Genomic DNA, 22,496 nt, shown 5'->3' with positions numbered 1-22,496 from the left:
TCTTCTTTATACCTTCCTCCTAATATCTTCAAATTATGACTTCTCGTACCAGTCAATCCTGCCCTGGGGAAAAGTCTCAGGCTATTGACTCTATTTCTCTCATTATTTTGTGCACCTCTATCAGGTCTCCTCTCTACCTCCTTCCCTCCAGAGAAAAAGTCCGAGCCTATTCAACCTTTCTTTATAAGGCAAGCCCTCCAGTCCAGGCAGAATCCTGGCAAACCTTCTTTGCACTCTCTCCAAAGCCTCTGTATCTTTCCTATAGTAGGGCAACCAGAACTGGACACAATATTCCAAGTGTGGTCTCACACCAGGGACTTATAGAGCTGCAGCAAAACCTCACGGCTCTTAAATTCTATCCCCCTGTTAATGAAAGCCAAAACACCATATGCTTTCTTAACAACCCTATCCACTTGGGTGGCAACTTTGAGGGATCTATGTACTTGCACACCCAGATCCCTCTGTTCCTCCACACTGCCAAGAATCCTGTCTTTAATCCTATATTCAGCATTCGAGTTCGACTTCCAAAATGCATCACTTTGCATTTATCCAGGTTGAATTCCATCTGCCATTTCTCAGCCCAGCTCTGCATCCTGTCTATGTTGCGCTGCAGTCTGCAGTAGCCCTCTAAACTATCAACGACACCTCCAACCTTTGTGTCATCTGCAAATTTACTAACCCACCCCTCAACCTCCTCATCCAAGTCATTTATAAAAACTACAAAGAGCAGAGGCCCAAGTACAGAGCCCTGCGGAACCCCACTCAACACTGACCTCCAGACAGAATACTTTCCATCTACAACCATTCTCTGCCTTCTGTCAGTCAGCCAATTCTGAATCCAGATAGCCAAATCTCCCTGTATCCCATACGTCCTGACTTTATGAATGAGCCTACCATGGGGAACCCTATCAAATGCCTTGCTGAAATCCATACACCACATCCACTGCTCGACCATCGTCGACCTGGCTTGACACCTCCTCAAGGAACTCAATAAGATTTGTGAGGCATGACCTGCCCCTCACAAAGCCATGCTGACTGCCTTTAAACACACTATGCTTTGCCAAATAGTCATAAATCCTATCCCTCAGAATTCTTTCCAAAACTTTGCTGACCACAGGCGTAAGACTGACTGGTCTGTAATTGCCAGCGATTTCCCTATTCCCCTTCTTGAAAAGAGGAACAACATTCGCCTCCTTCCAATCCTCCAGTACGACTCCCGTGGAGAGTGAGGAGGCAAATATCATCGCTCGTGGCTTAGCAACCTCCTTTCTCACTTCCCAGAGCAACCTATTATAAATCTGGTCTGGCCCTGGTGACTTATCAATCTTAATGTTTTCCAAAATTTCTAGCACATCAACCTCATCAATCTTGATCTGGTCAAGACTGTATTCCAGCTCCTCTAAGTTATCATTTATAACAAGTTCCCTTTCCTTGGTGAAAACCAAAACAAAAAACTCATTTAGGGCTTCCCCTATCTGCTCAGACTCCACGCACAAGTTCCCTATGCTATCCCTGATTGGCCCTACCTTCTCCCTGATCATTCTCTTATTCCTCACGTATGAGTAAAATGCCATTGGGTTCTCCCTAATCCTTCTTGCCAAGCCTTTCTCGTGCCCCTTCCTGGCTCTCCTCAGTCCATTTCTGAGCTCCTTTCTAGTAAGCCTGTAATCCTCTCAAGTTGTGCTGGATCCTTGTTTCCTCCACCTTACATAAGCTGCCTTCTTCCTTTTGACAAGAGTTCCTCTGTTCTCATCATCCAAGGTTCCTTAATCTTACCCCTTCTTACCCGCCTCAGAGGAACAAATTTGTGCATCACTCACAACTGCTCCTTAAATGGTCTCCACATGTCTGCTGTGCCCTTTCTGTGGAACAATTGCTTCCAGTCTATACTTCCCAACTCCTGTCTGATAGCGTCATAATTTCCTTTTGCCCAATTGAATATCTTCCTTCGGTAATTGCTCCTTTCACTTTCCAAGGCTATGCTAAATGTGAGGCAGTTGTGATGTCTGTCACCAAAGTGCTGTCCCACCGCGAGATCTGACACCTGTCCTGGCTCATTGCCGAGCACTAAATCCAAGATGGCCTCTCCCCTCGTCAGTCTGTCTACATACTGAGTAAGGAAACCCTCCAGAACACACCTGACAAAAACGGCTCCATCCAAACCATCTACATTTAGGAGGTTCCAGTCGATATTGGGAAAGTTGAAATCACCCATAACAACAACTTTGCTACTTTGGCATTTTTCCAGAATCTGCCCACCTATGAGTTCTTCAATCTCTCTACTGCTATTAGGTGGTCTGTAGAAAACCCCCAATGGGGTGGCTGTTCCCTCGCTGTTCCTAACTTCCGCCCATACTGACTCAGTAGACAAACCTTCCCCAACAACCTTCGTTTCTGTAGCTGTGACACACTCTCTGATTAGCAATGCTACACCCCCACCTCTTTTTCCACCCTCCCTGTTATTTTCAAATGTTCTAAACCCTGGAACATCAAGCAACCATTGCTGCCCCTGTGAAACCCACGTCTCCATTATGGCCACAACATCGTAGTCCCAAGTACTGATCCATTCTCTAAGTTCGTCACTCTTATTTCGGACACTCTTTGCATTAAAGCAGACACACTTTAACCAATCCCTTTGTTCCATCGCTTGAGAAACATTTCTTTTAGATTCAATATATCCTGTCACTGTCACGTCTGCAACTGACCCCCTCTCAGACATGTGGCTCTGATTCCCACCCCACCCTGCCAAATTAGTTTCAACCCTCCTGAATCACACGAGCAAATCTCCCACTCAGGACATTTCTACCCCTCCAGTTCATATATCCTCTCTTAGATCAGGAGACCAATCTGCACACAATATCCCAGGCGTGAATTAGATCAAACAATGCCAGCCCACCTCCTTTCTCTATTTGTCTGTCCTTCCTAAATATTGAATACGTTTGAATGTTCAGTTTCCATCCTTGGTCACCCTCGAGTCATATGTCTGTAATTGCAATTGTGCCATAAGTATGTCTATCTATTTGCACTGTTAATTTATCTGCCTTATTTGAAAGCCCTGCATACTAAGACACAATACCTTTACACTTAACATTTTAACATTCTTAGTTATCTTTATTTTCTACTTTAGCCCTTTATCTCTACATTGCACTGTTGCTTTTTACTTTTCTGAGTTTCATTTCTCTCCTTGTTTCCACCTTCTCTGTCTCCCTGTTAAAGTTCTCATCCCCCTGCCATTCCAGTTTAAACCCTCCTTGATAGCACCAGATTCAAATCTCTAATCCCAAAGAAATTGGCCTTAGTCCTGCCCAGCTGCAGCCTATTTTGTTCAGACTGGTCCCACCATATCCAGAACTGGTCTTAATATCCCCTCAATCAGAATCCCAACCCATAGACCATTCATTCAGCTACATGTATTCATCTGATATATCCTGTTATTCGTAGGCTTGCTGACATGTAGCACTGGTAGTACTGCTGAGATTATTACTTTTAAGATCCAACTTACTAACTTAAGCCCTAACTCACTATACATTCAGCTTTGAGGACCCTATCCTTCTTTATCTGTGTTATTGATACAATATATACAATTAGTAGTCCCATTTCAAATAGCCTCTTCAAGATATCCTTGACCCTGGCACTAGATAGATAAAATGCCATCTGGAAATCTATTTTGTGGCTGCAGACATGTCAGTCTGTTCACTTTATTATTGATTCCCCAATCACTAGCACACTGCCAATCTTCTTCGTTTTTATGCACTGGAGACTTCTGTGGTGCAATGAACCTGACGATCATCCATCCCCTTTCTGTCTGTTCAAGTTTTACCTGCAGAGTGAGCACCTCACTGAACGTGCTGTCCTTGATAATGTTAGCTCTTCAGATACCCTATAGTGAGCCTATGTACAGCTCCAATCCTGCAATGGTGTTAGCCAGTAGTTGCATCTGGATACATTTCTGGCACACATGGTTGCCAGGGACACTGGATATGTCTGTAACTTCCCACATTGTGCAGAAGAAGCATGTCACAGGTCTGAGCTGTGCTGCCATGAATTCCCTTTAGAGTAAACATCTTAGTTATTCCCTTTAAAGAATATTAATTACTCTAGGGATGCTTTTCCACTCCAAACACTCCCATTCCAGTCCAAAGTTCCTACCTTGATTTGTTAAACTACTGGACTGCAGCAATTTAATTCATTGGAAAAGTGGAAGTATTTAACCTGACCCTACTCTGGATGCTGCTGGACCTATTTACCAACATACTCTACCAGCAATGTCATCACTCTCCACTCATGCAAGCATGACAAGCTGACTGTCTGCAGTAAGCAGCAAGGTGAGACAGAAGTATTGTGAGCCTTTAAAGTACTGCTGAGGGGGGGGGAAAGTACAAGTAGACACAGCAGGGATACTGTGAGTGTTCCGGAAGGTGTGAATGAGTGAACACTGAGAGAGTGATTCCTAAGATATGGCCTGTTCCAATCTGTGAGCTGGACACCTGCTCCTCATTACAAAGTGCTCTTGCTAGCTACATTCCAATGATGGGTACCAGTCCACTCCAGAATGCAGCATTGGAGTACAGCACTGTAAGTGGTTTGGAAGTGTACTTTGTGATGCGGAAAGGCTGGTACATGTCAGATGGCACTATCTATGTGGCTGCTACCTATAATGCGTGCCGTGAGACGCTGGTGTCAAGTGTCTAAGACAGAGGTCTGGAGGAGCAAGCAGTGAGGTGGAGACTTTGGGTATCTGTTTGGCCTTTCATGCCAAGAATTCACAGCATCTAGTTTCTAACTGATGTGTGAGAGATGGCACACTGCACATTAATGAGGTAAGATTAAGTAATAATTTATAGGCCACTCGCCACTCACTGGTCAGAGTCCCATCTTAATACCAAGGGCTTAGCAAGAGAATGCAATGTTTTGGCCTTGATGTTAAGAAGGGCCTCACTGGACGTCTCACCTGATTTTTATAAATTTCTCTCCATAGCCCATGTCATTCACAGAATGGGAAGATTCCAAGCACAAAATCTGTGCAGTCATAATTCTAAACTAAATGGACAGTGTACAAATGTTTGTGATTTATGGGAAGAAGGTTGGGCAAAGCTTCTTTTCCTAAAACTTCAAATTTGTATTCCAGATAATGGTACTTCCAGTTATCTGTTTCAATTGACATGTTTTGTCAAACTAGCAATGTACTAACTATTGCAGTTTACACAATGTAATGTTGGATATTAACCAAAGGTAGAGGGATTTTTGTAGTCAAGCTGAAAGAGTTCCAAAAATGGCATTACCCAGAGTTAGAGTCACAGATGTGCAGCGCAGAAACAGACCCTTCAATCCAACTCGTCCATGCTGACCAGATACCCTAACCCAATCTAGTCCCACTTGCCAGCACTTGACCCATTATCCCTCTTAATCCTTCCTATTCATGTATCCATCCAGATGCCTTTTAAATGTTGTAATTATATCATCCTCCACCACTTCCTCTGGCAGCTCATTCCATACATGCTGCACCATCTGCATGAAAAGGTTGCCCTTAGGTCCTTTATATATCTTTCCCCTCTCACCCCAAACCTATGCCCACTAGTTCTGGACCCGCCCACCCCAGGGAAAAGACCTTGTTCATTTATCCTATCCATAATCCTCATAATTTTGTAAACCTCAATAAGGTCACCCCTCAGCCTCCGACGATCCAGGAAAAACAGCCCCACCCTGTTCAACCTCTCCCTACAGCCCAAATCCTCCAATCCTAACAACATCCTTGTAAATCTTTCCTGATCCTTTTCAAGTTTCACAGCATCTTTCAAATAAGAAGGAGACCAGAACGGCACACAATATTCCAAAAGTGGCCTAACCAATGTCCTGTAGAGCTGCAACATGACCTCCCAACTCCTATACTCAGTGCTCTGATCAATAAGGAAAGCATACTAAATGACTTCTTCACTATCCTATCGACCTGTGACTCTACTTCAAGGAACTATAAACCTGCACTCCAAGGTCTCTTTGTTCAGCAACACTCTCCAGGACCTTCCCATGAAGTGTATAAGTCCTGTCCTGATTTGATTTCCACAAATGTAGCACCTCGCATTGATTTAAATTAAACTCCATCTGCCACTCCTTGGCCCATTGGCCCATCTGATCAAGATCCTGTTGTACTCTGAGGTAACCTTCTTCACTGTAAGAAACAAAACTCACATATTAATAAATTTCAGTTCGAGTCAAATTCTGAAGCAGCGGATTTTATTGATACGTACTTGCAAGAACGGGTGCCTAACGAGTAAGCATCTAACGAGGGTTACATTCTGATTTATGCTGTTCAGCTGCGTCTCTCAGTCCTCCCCTTTCACCCCATTGGTTACTTTTATTGTAGCGCGTGGCCTATCACAAGCTCTAGCTTCACTCCACCTTTGTCTAGCTTCTCTCCGCCTCTGTTTACTTCTCCCATTACTCTAAGCCTGTCACCCCTTCCTCTTGTTTATCTCATTCCTTATATATGACTATCCTGGCCTAGTTTGCTGTCTTCGTGCGATCATCGTGCCAAACTAAATTCCATCCATTGGCCACATCCCTCCTGCGACTGGCACACTATTCTCCTGTTACTGGTACATTCCGCTACACGGTCACTCTGCCCTATTAGTCATAGATAATTCTATCTGTTTTCACTTCTTCTGTTTCCCTATGCCTGGTATATCCTGCTGCACGGTCGCTCTGCCCTATTAGTCATAGATAATTCTACCTGTTTTCGCTTCTCACTGTTTAGAATTGGCATGCGCAGTCTAATTTTATAATGTAAGCTTTTGCAGAAGCAACACCTGTTCCATTATTCTGCACAATTTTAACCCTATACCTTACATTCACTGTCCACTACACCTCCAATTTTAGTGTCATCTGCAAACTTACTAACTCTACCTCCTATGTTCACATCCAAATCATTTATTTAAATAACAAAAAGCAGTGGACCCAGTGCCAATGCTTGTGGCACATCTCTGGTCACAGGCCTCCTATCTGAAAAGCATAATAGAGTAATGGAGTAATGGACAGCATGGAAACAGACCCTTCAGTCCAACCCGTCCATGCCGACCAGATATCCCAACCCAATCTAGTCCCACCTGCCAGCACCTGGCCAATATCCCTCCAAACCCTTCCTATTCATATACCCATCCAAATGCCTTTTAAATGTTGGAGGACATTAATGAAGCAGCTGAAGATGGTTCGGTGTAGCTCAGGAGGAGCTCCTGCAGTGCTGTCCTGATGGGCTGAATTAATTAGTCTCCAACATACACAACTGTTTTCCTTTTGCTATGTATGACTGAAAACAGCTAAAATGTCCTGCTGATTCCCATTGATCTAAGTTGCTATGGGTTCTTGATGCCAAATGTTATCTTTATGTGAAGGGCATTAACTTGCAGTAATGGAATTCAGCACTTTTGTCCATATATGATGAAGTCGATAATGATTTCAAGAGCTAAGTGATCCTGGTGAAACCTAAACGGAGCATCAAGGAGCAGTTTATTGATGAGTAATTGTCTCTTGGCAACACTATCAATAATATCTTAATTGGCAGATGATTGAGAGTGCACTCATGGGACTATGATTTGTCAGGTTGGACTTGCTTTCTTTTATGTAGGAAGGAAATAGCTGGGCAAGTTTCCACATTGTCAGGTAGATATCAGTGCATTTACTGAGACTGCTGACATGGCTGTTTTGGGGGCAGGGTCTTCAGCACTGATGATGCCAAGTATCCAGCGTTTTCAGCTCTTTTCAATATTATGTGATGTGAATTGAATTGGCTGAGGACTGCTATTTGTGACGCCAGGATTTGTAAACAAACTAGTGATCAGTTTTCTTTATGAAATAATCTGGAATTCTTAACTTGTTTTCATTCACTGAAATAATTTAACCTGTAGAAATGAAATGCACCTTGAAATTGAAGAAAAATGAGAATTTACCCAAATCGTTGGTACGATGTTATTATCGGAGCAACACTACATCGAATGGTAGGTTATATTTACTACACTGAAGAGCAAGCAAGACTCAGTATAATTTACTCAGAAACCACATTCCTCTTTCCTAATATTAACACCTATCATTAGCACTTAATTTGCAGCTCTAACTCTCTTGTACTACCATGAGCATTCCTTGCATCTTTTGCTCAGAGAACTCCCACCATCTGTTAACCTCACTCCTCCTGTACTTTGTTAAGTCATTATTTCCAGGCCCCTTCTGTTCAAGACTATGAGATATGGGTTTGAAAATGTGAACTCTGTTACTTACTGGACAGATGCTGCCAGATCTGTTGAGTTTATTCAGCACTTCCTGTTTTGTAAAATTCAGATCACCAGCATCTGCAATATTTTGCTTTAATTTAAGTGATTCGCTGCAACTTCTCTTCCAGGTATGCTCACTTTGAATACATTCTGCTGTTCTCTCCAACAGGATATCCATTTGAATCTTTAACCTTGTTTGCCTTCATTGTCTTCTGTTTCCCTCCATTTGTTTGAGAAAGAGGCTTTCTGATGAAGCTTGAAGCTAAAATCATTGCAGCCCAGACAGAAATAGGCCCTTAAGTGGTTATTAATTGATCACTTAAAGGGTGTGATTGGAGGCACGTTGCTGGAGCATGGACCTTTCCACCCAAACTTAATTTGGATAAAGGTGCGAAGGTAGGCAAGTTTCGTCTGCCATCGTTCTGCCGAATTACGTTCACTCCTGCCTCCCATTCCACCACCTCAGGGCCAAGATTCAGCCAAATATCCCATACCCTATTTATAAACACGCAGGAACCAGATCCCTTGAATAAGCGCCAGAGACCCGGGTTCAATTCCCGCCTCAGGCGACTGACTGTGTGGAGTTTGTACATTCTCCCCGTGTCTGCGTGGGTTTCCTCCGGGTGCTCCGGTTTCCTCCCACAGTCCAAAGATGTGCAGGTTAGGTGAATTGGCCATGCTAAATTGTCCGTAGTGTTAGGTAAGGGGTAAATGTAGGCGAATGGGTGGGTTGCGCTTCGGCGGGTCGGTGTGGACTTGTTGGGCCGAAGGGCCTGTTTCCACACTGTAAAGTAATCTAATCTAATCTAAAAAAAAGCTGGCTTGTCTTGAGAGTCAAATTCTATTTGATTAATGTTGCACTTTTGAAAGAAGTTAAATAAATAATATGTACAAATAGAAGAGGAGCAGAATAAATTGGCAAATTGACCTGTATGTAACATAGTTTAATAAAAGCACATTCACATCTCACACATTTGCAAGTTTTTGGTATTCTGATAATTACTGTGTAAATGCTGTTTTCTTTCCTCAGATTGTCACATTCTGTGTTATGACCCTGTTTATGGACTAGCCAAGTCAGGGCAGGCGGCAATAAAAGAATGCCCTAAGAATGAGACTGGATGTATGAGAAAAAAATGTGAGAATGGAAAGTACTTATCAGAAGAAAACTTTTGTGTATTGGCTGAGATAAAAAACATGCTGGAGGTACTGTATATTGTAATCAATTCAGTCACATATATAGAAATTTCTGGGAAAGCTCAACAGATCTGGCAGCATCTGTAGAGAGAAATCCGTTCTGAGGAAGGGACACTGGACCTGACATGTTAACTCTGCTTTCTGTCCACAGATGCTGCCAGACCTGCTGAGCTTTTCCAGTGATTTCTGTTTTTGTTTCTGATTTCCAGCATTCGCAGTCCTTTTGATTTTTATTTTGTAACCAGTTCAGTTCTTTCATAGGCAAGCAATATTTCAGAAAATGCTTTGATTTAACTGCCTGTCTGGATGTTTGAAAATTTTTCCATGGCATAACAAAGCTCAACACTCCTGTTCTGACTTTCTATTTAGGAATTAAAATGGCTTGTAGATTTTCCCAGTCTGCTTGCGTACCTTTGCTATAAAGGTTCTTCAAAGACCTGATTAGATCAAAACTGGGTTATTGTGCTCAGTTCTAGGAATGACAACTTAAGAAGTCAATGAGTCCTGGAGAGGGTGCACTTAACATTCAGAGAACACCGGTGCTCATCCAGATAACTTAACTAGGAGAGGTTATCGAAATAATGGATGGATTATCTGGAATTTAAAATGCTAAAAATTGTTTGAAGTGTTCAAGATATTAAGCAGAGCTTACATGGTAGATGGAAGAAACCAGTTCATTGTCTGGGGACTCTCAGACTAAGGTGCAGAGTTTGGAAAATCCCAGCCAGACTTTTCAGGAGTGAAATCAAGAAACATTTCAACACATATAGGGTAGTAGGTGTTTAATACACCCTTTCACAAACAAACGTTGATGGCAGATCTGTTGTTAATTTGAAAGATCTTTGTTAACCAAATGCACAAGAGTCAATGTGAGTGAATGGAATTAAGTCATTGATCATGATTTCATTGAATAGCAGAACAGGCTTGAAGGGTAAAATAGCCTACGCCTGCTCTATATGGCAAAGACTGCAATTTAACCCTGGTAGGTTTGGGGTGACTGGATGCAGGCTGAGCTGAGCTGTACTATATGATTCTACAATTCTAAGGCAACTGTTCTGACATGGCCCATGTTGAGTTTTCTCCCAACATCTTCTGCTCATTAATTAAGAAGAGAGAAAGAAGGTTTACTGGACTCCTTGAAACATTAACTCTATTTTCTCTCCACAGATGCTGCCAGACTTGCTGAGTTTTCCAGCACAATCTGTTTTTGGTTTAGGTCTACATGTGCATTAGACTGATCAGCAGTTGCTGCCACATAATGATGGCTCAGTGGTTAGCACTGTTGCCTCACAGCGCCAGGAACTCAGGTTCAATTCCAGCCTTGGGCGACTGTGTGGAGCTTGCACATTCTCCCCGCAACTGCGTGGGTTTCCTCCCACAGTCCAAAGATGTGCAGGTCAGGTGAGTTGGCCATGCTAAATTGCCCATAGTGTTAGGTGCATTTGTCAGAGGGAAATGGGTCTGTGTGGGTTACTCTTCAGAGGGTCAGTGTGGATTTGTTGGGCTGAAAGACCTGCTTCCACACTGTAGGGAATCTAATCTATTAACCAATAAAATGTTCCACAGTGAAAAATAGTTCAATCCCAACTCATTCATCCTGGAGGCAGGTTTCAGTTAGGTTCTTTTGTGATCAATGATTCATGGCTCGATCAGAACCTCTAGCAGGTCTTTCCTGGCCACCAATGTCCTGATCCTCATCACCTGTTGTTCCCACTAGGACATTCTCCTTTTACTTCCAGCTGCACAACATGCCAGAATAGTGCAGCATTCTCTCCCTTGGTTATAAGGTGACCAGTGCAGCCCAGGCATCAAAATCTCATCCTGGTGCTTCTGATCTGTTCCACTATGAACCTTGTAGTAGCATAGACAATGTTACAACACTGTAAGTGTTACATATCGGTGTCATGAGCCTGAGAATATGCTGGAAGAAGATTCAAATGTGGGTTTCAAAAGGGAACTGGATGAGCACACGAGGAGTAAAGAATTGCAGAGTTATGAATAAAGAGCAAGGGAGTGGCAGTAACTAGATTACTCCTCTAGTGAGTGAGCAAGGGGAGAGTCAGTAGAACGACCCCATTCAGTGCTGTAATAACTGAATGAGTCGAATCTTACAGGGTCTGAATAGCCTGGGCCATGATGGTTTTTTTTGACCATAATCAGGCAAGAACTGCAGTGAGACCGACCTCAGGGCAGCACGGTGGCTCACAGCACCAGGGTCCCAGGTTCGATTCCAGCCTTGGGTGACTGTCTGTGTGGAGTTTGCACATTCTCCCCGTATGTGCGTGGGTTTTTCTCTGGGTGCTCCGGTTTTCTCCCACAGTCCAAAGATGTGCAGGTGAGGTGAATTGGCCGTGCTAAATTGCCCATAGTGTTAAGTGCAGTTAGTCAGAGGGGAATGGGTCTGGGTGGGTTACTCTTTGGAGGGTCAGTGTGGACTGATTGGGCTGAAGGGTCCGTTTCCACACTGTAGGGAATCTAATCATTAGGATTAACTGGCCACATCATTTATGCATTTGCTGAGAGTTTCTTGCTCGGTAGTGGCAAGCTGCTAATTAATGGGAATTAGAGCTTGTTGAATGCCTTATCAATGCAGTATCCCTGCCTTCCCTTGCTAGTTAACAGAGTCAGACAAGCAGTCTTCCTTGCTATTCAGCAGTCCTCTGTCAAATGGGTGGATACCGGACTGGATGACAGGTTGCAATGTCAATCTCATAAGGACACCAGGTTCCAGCAGTTTACATACCTAGCACACTGTATTTGCAGCAAACAGGCAGCTATGTCTCAAAGTCAAAGGGGAGTAGTCATTACTGAAGACCATGGAGGCACCTCTCAGTGTGAGGGTTGGGCCCAGAACAGTAAGTTAAGGGCAGCCTCCCAAACCCCAGCCTAGCGATTTGGCCAGACTTAGGCTTCCAGATAAGGGGTGATCACTGTCCTGGGCGTGGTTCATGTTCTGTCCTGTAGATCCATATTGGTCAGTCTGGGAGTGCAAGTGTAATGAAGTCAGGGAGGTGTACAGTCGTCGGTTAGGGGATGCTGTTTCCTTGGCAAGACAATGCCTCTACTTTGCACCATTCCTGCAAGCAGCACCTGGTCCCTGTTAGAGAATATTCATGACCATGTTCCACTTCACCAACATGCTCCGAATCCAATCTGCAAAACAGCAACTCGACCCAACTCACACTAAGCCAAAACAAGGGTGCAAGGTTTGGCCTTTAGTTTCTGCTACAGGGACAATGGAGGTACAACAGCCAGGTCAGTCTAATTTATTGCATCAGTTGTATGACACTTTGATCTTTCACTTTTAAATTCTGTGTCCTATGTATCCTGCCCACCAGCTACCCAACAAAGAAGTAACGTTCTGAAAGCTTGTACTTCCAAATAAACCTGTTGGACTATAACCTGGTGGTTAAAAAACCAATGTAGAAGATTACGTGGTACGAGTGTTGTCTATAATGACATTGTGTGAATTACAATCAGGAAGAACTGTGGGAGTTTTCTCTTGTTTCTCATTCTTTTCCCTGATTTTTCCACAGTTCTTCTAATGAAGTTAGAGATAAAAGTAAAGTTGTCAGTCTCAGAGGATTATAAGGGTGCTCTCTCATTAGAGAGAGATGACTGGTGGTGGTTTAACCTGAGGGTCACTACACCTCAGGTGGTGGGGGGGTGAGGTTGAGAAGGCAGGGCCATCGTGTTGACCTCAGCTGGTGGGAAACAAACCTGTTGATCAGCCATCCAGTCAAATGAACTATCCAACCCTCTTGAGTTGTGAAGTGAAGTTATGGTGTGTGTTTGGAAAACCTCTCTCTGGAAATTTGCTCTCCCAACATTTTTAATATTTCTAAGAGATTAAGTCAGCATAACATATAAAAATCTCTCCTTTCTAATGTGTGCCATAGTGTAGAGTTGGCTTTCCATCTAAATCTTTAACATTACCATTTTCTAGTCCACCAAGAACAAAACTGAATTAGCAAAGAACCTTCCTGGCCTGGTGCAGCAATTGGCCAACACCTCAACAAATCAAGTTATCACAGAACCTGGAAACCTCATAGCCACCGTTGACATCCTCACTGCTTTTTCGTCTTTAACAAATGTTTCTGTTAACCAGTCCATAATGCAGGTAAGAATTATGCATAATGTAAAGCAAAAGTCAAAATTAACAAATGGCAATTATTGTCAAAACTCATTGAAAAGAGCAACATTCATCATACTGTGAAGAATTGTTGATTTGGCTATTTCACAAACATGGCCACCAGTTTCTGGTAACCTTTCCTGAAAGTAAGAAACAAAGCAGAGTACTAATTCACTGGGGCCTCTCATTGTCCACCCATCCAAGTTGGGGAAGACCAGGATTGCACTTCAACTTTGAAGCAGCTATATGTTTGGCTAGGTTTCCTGTCAGCAGTGTGTTTCCTATAGCTGCATTTTAAAATTTAGTTTTATTTACTCATGGACGAAGGCCAGCATTTATTGCCCATCCCCATTTACCCAGAGGGCAGTCAAGAGTGAACAATGTTGTGAGACTGAAGGCCAGGCAAAGATGCCCTAAAGGGCATAAGTGAACCAGATGAGCTTTTTTTCTCCTGACACTGGTTTATTGATTATCACTTGACTCCCAATTTCAGATTTTTACGAATTCAACTGCCATGTGCCAGTATTGAACCCATGTCCCAGAACATTACCTGGGTACCTGGATTATTAGTTCAGCAATAATACTACAAGGTCACCACTGAATGACAAACAATATATTGTTCCTGGCTAGAAAGACTTGCAGCAGCTAAAAATTCCAGAATCAACTTCCAATACGTGCCACATGCGTTCAGAAAATGCAAGGTAACAAAGGAAAATGCTGAACAGCCAGCTTTGTACTCGTCATCTGCTTTCCTGGATATACTTGGGTTGTTTTATGTAGAACAGAGAAGGTGGAGAGGTAATTAAATTGAGGTGTATGAGATAATGAGAGGCCTAGATAAAGTGGACAGCGAAGAACTGTTTTTCCTGGCAGACAGGTCAATTATCAGGCAGCACAAATCTAAAGTGATTGGTAGAATCACTTTCATTAAGAAACAGCCTTTTCATCAAAAAGCTAGTGGTTGGCTGGAAATCACTGCCCAGTTTGGTGATTGAGACAGAAACCAGTCAGAAGGAACCTTGATCTTAGTTGAAGTACAGTATCTTGTAAGGCTACAAGCCAAGAACTGGAAGTGGGAATAGAATGGGTGGCTAGTTTATTCAATGGGCACTGAGATGAATGGTCTTATTCTGTGTCATAACTTTTCTATGGTCTTGTGGGAAGATCTGAATAGAAAGACAGGCAAGTATAAGATTGATATTTTCTCTGGGCTAGGCCAAGTTAGGGGGCTTTCAAAATCGGCAGGTGAGAACAGATTCCAGGACACCTGCCCCATTCCTTTTTTCCGAAATTTTGTCCATTGGGAGATCTGATTTACAGCATTCACAGCACTTTCAGTTTTCAACCATGGATTATTGGGAGGAAGTGAGTGGAGTTAAAGAAGAATTTGTTTATCATGCACTGACACAAATGCAGTGCATGGGAGACTGGATAGATCTCCCATTGTAAGATCTGACTTTCTCAAGTACATTTATTTTGTTCCAAACAAAATGAGTTATCTAATAAAGTTCTATCTTGTGCTTCCAGAATTTCCTTGTCACAGTAAATACGATTATTGATCAATCTGCCCTGTCATCTTGGAAAACAGTGGCACAACACAACGTCAGCTCCCAGCTATTGATGTCTATAGAACAATTTACCACCCTATTTTCTTCAACTGAAGAAACTTTCAACATCACAAAACCTAATATTCAGTTGATGGGAGTGAAGATTAACTCAAATTCTCATAAGGATTATAAAATTTATTTCAGTGATTTTAAATATAAAAACAGATCATCAAGCAATAGTGTGAACATTGATGAAAAAGAACTGTCAAAGCTTCCAAACGGTTCCCTTGTCATCGGCGTTGCATATGCAACATTGACTGATATCCTTGACATACCAAACAGCATAGAAATATTGAATAGCCTTGCTGTGACAATAATAGCAGAAAGTTCTTCAATTAATATCGAAATAAATTCCTCATTACTGAACAGTACACTTCAGCGAGACAGTGCTAAATGTGTGTTTTGGGACTTTGCTCAGAATGATGGGGGAGGATGGAGTTCATCGGGATGCAGACCTGAAACAAATGGAGACAACATTATTTGCAAGTGTGACCACCTGACCTCTTTTTCTTCACTGATGTCACCTTTTGCACGTAAAGAAGACAAAATTTTGGAAATTATAAGCCAGATTACAACTGGACTATCTGTGGGGTGTTTGATAATTTGTCTTATTATAGAGACAGTTGTATGGAAGCATGTGACCAAAACTAAGACCTCACAAGCCCGACATATAATGATGCTGAATATTATTCTATCCCTACTTACAGTTTATGTGTTCTTCATGATGGCTCAATACCTGAAAGGAAATACAACAATCTGCATAGTGACTATTTTCTTAATGAAATTTTTTCATCTTTCTTTGTTTTTCTGGATGTTTACTCTGGCACTTCTGCTTCTTTATCACTTGATTTTTCTTTTCAAAGATTTCAGCAAAACAGCAATTCTGATCATGTCATTTGCTCTGGGCTACCTGTGTCCATTAATAATTTCCATCAGCACTTTTGCAGTTGGCTTTTCCCAAAATCATTACATACAAAAAGGGAAATGCTGGCTCAACGCAGAAGAGACCTACCTTCATTTCCTTTATATTGTCCCAATATTGAGCATCATTGCAATGAACATCTTCATTACATTTCTTACCATATTTAAGATTCTGCGACCAACTGTCGGGGAGAAACCAATCAACAGTACAAAGGACTCTAATATAGTCAAGCAAATTTGTAGAAGTGTTGTTATTCTCAGCTCAGTCTTGGGTCTCACTTGGGCACTTGGATTTGGATTCCTGGATAAACATTCCTCTAACATATTAGATTATGCATTTAATATCCTGAGTGGACTCCAGGTATGTACCATATAATGCCCATAACTCTTTGCTAGATAGTTTTATGCAGCTTATATGTGCAACATGTAGGAGTTATTCATATAAAATAAACTGAGCATGTTGAAAGGTACAATATATTATGGGGCAAGAGCTCAACACAGGCTGATCAACAGGTCAATAGAGGAAGCAAAAGTGCCAGAGTTTTTTAGATCACTGACATAGTCTAACTTACATTTCTCCAAGCGGCATGGGAGCACCTACTTTAGGTATTAACGAATAAGACAAAAACTCTCACCTCCATCTTAAATGTAAGACACTTATTGATGGCGCCCATTAATTTGCTTGTCAAGAAATTAGTGGAGGCTGGGTCATTATATTTATTCCAGGCTGAGCTGGATAAACTTTTGACAGTAAAGGAATTAAGGGTAAGGGTAAGGGGACAGGCAGAAAAGTGATCAGATCAGCCATGACCTAATTGAAAGTCGACTGGTCTACCTGTGCTCCTAAGTCCTGTGTAAGGAGAAGTTTCTTTCACCATGTCAATGCTGCATTCAGTGCACTTGCACTGAAAAAAATCAGCATTGATCCTAACTCTGCAGCAAAACACTTCCCTTCAATGATAGGTTGGGGTTCACTTTAAGGCAAAGTACCATGAAGTAAGCGACTTCATCACAGCATTCTGCAAGGAAGTCCTATAGCAGCCAAACACTCAGTTCAGAGCAGCATTCTCAGTGGTATTCCTATTAATGTTACTGTTGGGATTTTTTTAGCTCAGTTGGTTTCAGACTAGAACCCTGTGACCAATGGTGTGCCACAAGAATTGGTGCTGAATCCACTGCTTTTTGTCAATTATATAAATGATTTGGAAGTGAATGTGAGAGGTATAGTTAATAAGTTTGCAGGTGACACCAAAATTGGTGGTGTAGTAGATAGCAAAGAAGGTTACCTCAGAGTACAACAGGATCTTGATCAGATGAGCTGATGAACCAAGGAGTGGCAGATGGAGGTTAACTTAGATAAATGTAAGGTGCTACATTTTGAAAAGGCAAATCTTAGCAGGACTTATACACTTAATGGTAAGGTCCTAGGTAGTTTTGCTGAACAAAGAGACCTTGGAGTGCAGGTTCATAGCTCCTTGAAAGTGGAGTCCCACGTAGACAGGATAGTGAAGAAAGCATTTGGTATGCTGCCTTTATTGGTCAGTGCATTGAGTACAGGGGTTGGGAGGTCATGTTATGGCTGTTATAGTTAGGCCACTTTTGGAATTCATTTCTGGTCTCCATGCTATAGGAAAGATGTTGTGAAACTTGAAAAGATACAGAAAAGATTTATGAAGATGTTGCCAGGGTTGGAGAGTTTGAGCTCTAGGGAGAGGCTGAATAGGCTGGGATTGTTTTCCCTGGAGCATTAGAGGCTGAGGGGTGACCTTATACAAGTTTATAATATCATGAGGGACATGAATAGGGTGAATAGTCAAGGTCTTTTCACCAGGGTAGGAGAGTCCAAAAATGGAGGGCATAGATTTAAGGTGAGAGGAGAAAGATTTAAAAGGAGCTAAGGGCCAACCTTTTTCACACAAAGAGTGATGCGTGTATGGAATGAGCTGCCAGAGAAAGTGGTGGAGGTTGGTACAATTATATTATTTAAAAGGCATCTGGAATGGTACATGAATAGGAAGGATTTAGAGGGATATGGGCCAAATGCTGGTAAATGAGACTAGATTAATTTAAGATATCTGGTCAGCTACTATCTATAGGATGAATGGTTAACAAAGTCCCAACCATGCCCTCTTTGGTACAGCTGGTCAGAAAACCTTGTGATATTGTACGATTTATATCAGAATAGAGCAGACAAGTAAGCCATTTATCAACGCTAGTGTTTTGTGTCAGAAGTTAAATGTTTGTTTATCAACTTTTCTCTACTTTTGTTTTCAGGGGTTGTGTATTTTGATTTTTGGTATACTCATGGACAGTAAGGTAAGTTGCAATCACCACCTTTTCCAAATTCATCTGTTCTTCACCCCACTTAAATTTTTCTTTCTCTGATTACTACATTAGGTACAAGAAGCCTTAAGGCAGAAGGTTGTACCATCATCAAATTCTTCCCAAAAGACGGTATGTTCATGTTCAGTTTCTGTCACTTTATCATTCTTCCCATTCTACCATCGGTGACATATCTGTTAGGTAGAAGACACCCGCTCCTCCTAAATTCCATGAAACCTTGTACGTACAGAACACACACCCACTGACAAGTTGAACCTGGGGGCAAAGACAGTGCAGATACAGTTTAGTGTAATTAAGTGTGAGGTTATACACTTCGGTGTGAAAAACATAAAGACTGAGTATTATTGTTGTGTTCTGAAGAAACGTTACCGAAGCCAAAATGGTATCTCTGCTTCTTCTCCACAGATGTTACCAGACTTGCTGAGTTTTTTCCAGCAATTTCTGTTTTTGTTTCTGAGTATTACTTCAATGGTCATATGTTAGGAAATGTGGATGTGCGACGGGATGTGGGTATCCTTGTCCACCAGTCAATCAAAGTAGACAGGCAGGTGCAGCATCATTTAATATGTTGGCCTTCATTGCAAAAGGATTTGATATTAGAAGTACGGGTGACATACTGCAGTTAGGTAGGGCCTTGGTGAGGACAAACCTGGAGTATTTTGTGCAGTTTTGGTCATGCTACCTAAAGCGGGATGTATTTCTCATAGAGGGAGTGCAGCAAAGGGTCACTAGGCTGATATCAAGGATGGCAGGACTGTCATATGAGGAGACATTTGTTCAACTATGGCTGTATTTACCCGAGTTTAGAAGAATGAGAGGAGATCTGATCGAAATATATAAAATTTTGACAGGGCTGGACAGACTAGATACAGGGAATCTAGAACCAGAAGTCATGTCTCAGGATATGAATTGGACAGTTAGGACTGAGATAAGGAAACTTTTCTTCACTCAGATGATGGTCAATCTGTGGAATTCGCAACCACAGATAGCTGTGGAAGCCAGGTAGCTGAAAATATTCAAGAAAGAGATTGATACATATTTAGATATCAAATAAAGCAAAGGATGTTGAAACAAAACAGGAATATGGTTTGGGATAAAGGGAAAGCTCGTATCATATTCGAGAGTGTGGTGCTGGAAAAGCACAGCAGGTCAGTCAGCATCCGAGGAGCTGGAGAATCGACATTTTGGACGTAATTTCGGGAATTTCCTGATGAAGGGCCTATGCCCAAAACGTCAATTCTCCTGCTCCTCAGATGCTGCCTAACCTGCTGTGCTTTTCCAGCACTACACTCTTGACTCTGATCTCCAGCATCTGCAGTCCTCACTTTCTGCTAGTATCATACTGAATGTTGTAGCAGGCTGAAAGATCAAATGGCCCACTTCTACTCCCACTTTATATTTCGATGTTCAGATAACCATGGCCATTGGAAAGATTTGATCAATCATCAGAATTTTCAGTTTAGTGTTGTAAATTAGAGTTGGCATACTCACCTCTCTGTCCTTTCTCACTTTGTATTAGCTGTTGATCTGCTTTATGCTGGGGAAATATAATAGTAACTCTCCTTCAAAACCTTGTGTCATGGTCCCGTTAATTAGTCTAAGGGCTTTCTGCGGCTTTAGTTGGAGTCAGGAGGAATAGTCCCCAGTGAAGTATTGCAATGCTAAAGTAGATAGCAACAGCAGTTAGAGGGCCACACAGAAACACTCAGATATTGGGGAGTAGTATCAGAGCAGTTTGTTCCAAACATTGGTCACACTTTGCTGAGAATGGAGATCTAAGATGGGTTTTCATGTGCAAGGAAATGGAAACCCAGGTAAGATAGAGAATCAACATCTGCAGAAGTTAACCGCCCCCCCCCCCCCCAATAGGTACAATGTACTTGCTAACTGTTAGAATAAGGATAGAAATTGTTATCAGGATCTCTGTTTGTTCTGCTTTGTTTATGTCAGCATCACAGACTAACACCCAAATTTAACTAAGTATTTTTTATTAAGAACCCAGCCAGATAGTGACCAGATAGTCAGCTTTTGGTAGCCCGACCAGCTGAGTTTCTCCAGCAATTTCTGCTTTGTTTCAGGTCGTTAACATTCACAATTATTTGCTTTATTTAATCGTTTTTTGTGATGTTGATTCAGAGATAGATGTTGGCTCAGGCGTCAGGAATGAGTCGTCTGCTCTTCTTAGAAATGGTGCCTTAGAATCTTTTACATGCAACTAACAAGGCCGAGAAGGATACAGTATAATGTTTTGTCTAGGAGATAGCATCTCCAACAGTGCAGTGCTCCTAAAGTACTACAGTACAGTCCTATGATAGGACTCAAGCCATGGTATAGAATTTGAACTTGGATCATTTGATTCACTAACAAGAGTGCTAGCTTTCAAATAACCAGAACACAAATTGTGGCACTTTGGAGCTGGAGTTTGTCAAAAACAAGATGGTGGAGATGGGGATATAGAATGAAGAGGGAAACTTCATCCGGTAGACTCAGCGTCATAGAGGTATGCAGCATGGAAACAGGCCTTTTGGCCCAACCCATCCATGCTGACCAGGTTTCCTAAACTGAACTAGTTCCAGTTGCCTGTTTTTAGCCCATATCCCTTTCCTATTTATGTGTCTGTCTAAATGTCTTGTAAATGTTGCAATTATACCTGCCCCTACCATTTCCTCTGGCAGCTCATTCTATATACGCACCACCCTCTGTGTGAAAAAGTTATAGTTGTATGCAATTCAATAACCAGGGTGAGGGAGCTGATAGAGTGTATATATATAGGTAAGATTAAGAGTCCCACATGATACATTGGTGTAGTGAGGCACATCTCAAGCTGGCATGAGAGGCTATTTGAGAGGAAGGAAGAAAAGTCAATTGTTCTGATCCATATTGGTATCAAGAATATTCTGAAGAATAGGAAAGAGCTCTTTTTCAAGAAGAAGCCCAGTTAGGAGCCCATGTTTATCTTGATAAATTGACTGAGGGGGCAGTACTTTTATAAAAAAGTCCTTTTTCATAGTTTGCAAACAAAGGTTTACATGTAATTGAAATGTTTCATTGATTCAGGAGTTCCTTATTTCATAAGAAAAGGTTAAAATCCAGCTGGATATATGTTATAAATATTTACAATCTCAATTTTTTTCGATAGCAAGTCTTGTTGTGATTATCTATTCTGGCCATCTCTTTAATTAATGAGTTCCTGTAACTATTGGTTCATTTTCCATGTGTATTTTGTCTCTATCGCAACTCATTTCCTCATCTTACATACATTCTGAGCCCTCAAATTCTGCAGTAGTTTGTCTGGTTTTGAGAAATGACTAGAGAAAACTGTGAAGAATCAGTGTTTTCCTGAGTTACAGCAGATTCATTCTGGAAAGCCCAGGGACCCAGAAGCAATTCAGAGTCTCCAGATCCTTTAGCTCCAATTGCATACATGGCTTATTCATTGCAACCAGTTCATGGAGTTACTTTAATCAATTGGTGGGATATGCTGTGACACACCTCCAGGATATGTGGGACCTAAATACAGACCTCTGGCTCAGAGGAAGGGACAGTACCACAAGATCTCAATCATCTCATTGGGGCATTTCTGTTAGTATGTACACGTTGTTCCTATGCTTGTGTCAGATAGTTTCATTCACTATATCCTCCCAGCTAATACCCTGATTTGCTTCCCCATTTACCACCTTTAGTTTCCATTACCTCTTATGGAAAAAAAGGCTCTTATTCAAGAAAGCCTCTTATTCAACTGTATCTTTCAAGTTCAGGATCAGAAGCTGAGGGGTGACCTTATAGCAGTTTGTAAAATCATGGGAGCGTGGATAGGGTGAGGGAGTTCAAAACAAAAAGGCATAGGTTTAAGGTGAAAAGGGAAAGATTTAAAAAGGAACTGAGGTGTAACGTTTTCCACGCAGAGTATGTGTGTATGGAATGAGCTGCCAGAGGAAGTGGTGGAGGCTGGTACAATTACAACATTTAAAATACATCTGGACGGGTATGTGAATAAGATGGGTTGAGAGGAATATGGGCCAAATGTTAGCAACTGGGACT

The 22,496-nt window shown here is 41.9% G+C and overlaps 1 protein-coding gene across 5 annotated transcripts in view; it reads left to right on the top strand.

The window, feature by feature from the left end:
• LOC122540913 (adhesion G protein-coupled receptor F5-like) overlaps positions 1–22,496 on the top strand; it is a 33,344-nt gene that overhangs the window by 5,949 nt on the left and 4,899 nt on the right. Inside the window, exons 2-8 of one of the 5 annotated variants that reach the window (XM_043677215.1) lie at positions 4,178–4,325; positions 7,899–7,988; positions 9,289–9,461; positions 13,399–13,572; positions 15,112–16,473; positions 18,387–18,428; positions 18,510–18,566. In XM_043677215.1, the coding sequence (XP_043533150.1) occupies positions 7,901–7,988; positions 9,289–9,461; positions 13,399–13,572; positions 15,112–16,473; positions 18,387–18,428; positions 18,510–18,566 (1,896 nt within the window). In that variant the 5' untranslated portion in view covers positions 4,178–4,325; positions 7,899–7,900. Of the gene's footprint in view, positions 1–4,177; positions 4,326–7,898; positions 7,989–8,409; positions 8,655–9,288; positions 9,462–13,398; positions 13,573–15,111; positions 16,474–18,386; positions 18,429–18,509; positions 18,567–22,496 lie in introns of those variants that run through there. The other 4 variants (XM_043677206.1, XM_043677243.1, XM_043677225.1 and 1 more) reach the window with 4 other exon arrangements.

This window comes from Chiloscyllium plagiosum, chromosome 3 (assembly GCF_004010195.1).
Source record: "Chiloscyllium plagiosum isolate BGI_BamShark_2017 chromosome 3, ASM401019v2, whole genome shotgun sequence".
Taxonomy (NCBI): domain Eukaryota; kingdom Metazoa; phylum Chordata; class Chondrichthyes; order Orectolobiformes; family Hemiscylliidae; genus Chiloscyllium; species Chiloscyllium plagiosum.
Note: the sequence above shows the minus strand (reverse complement) of the source record. Positions and strands in the feature narration are given on the sequence as shown.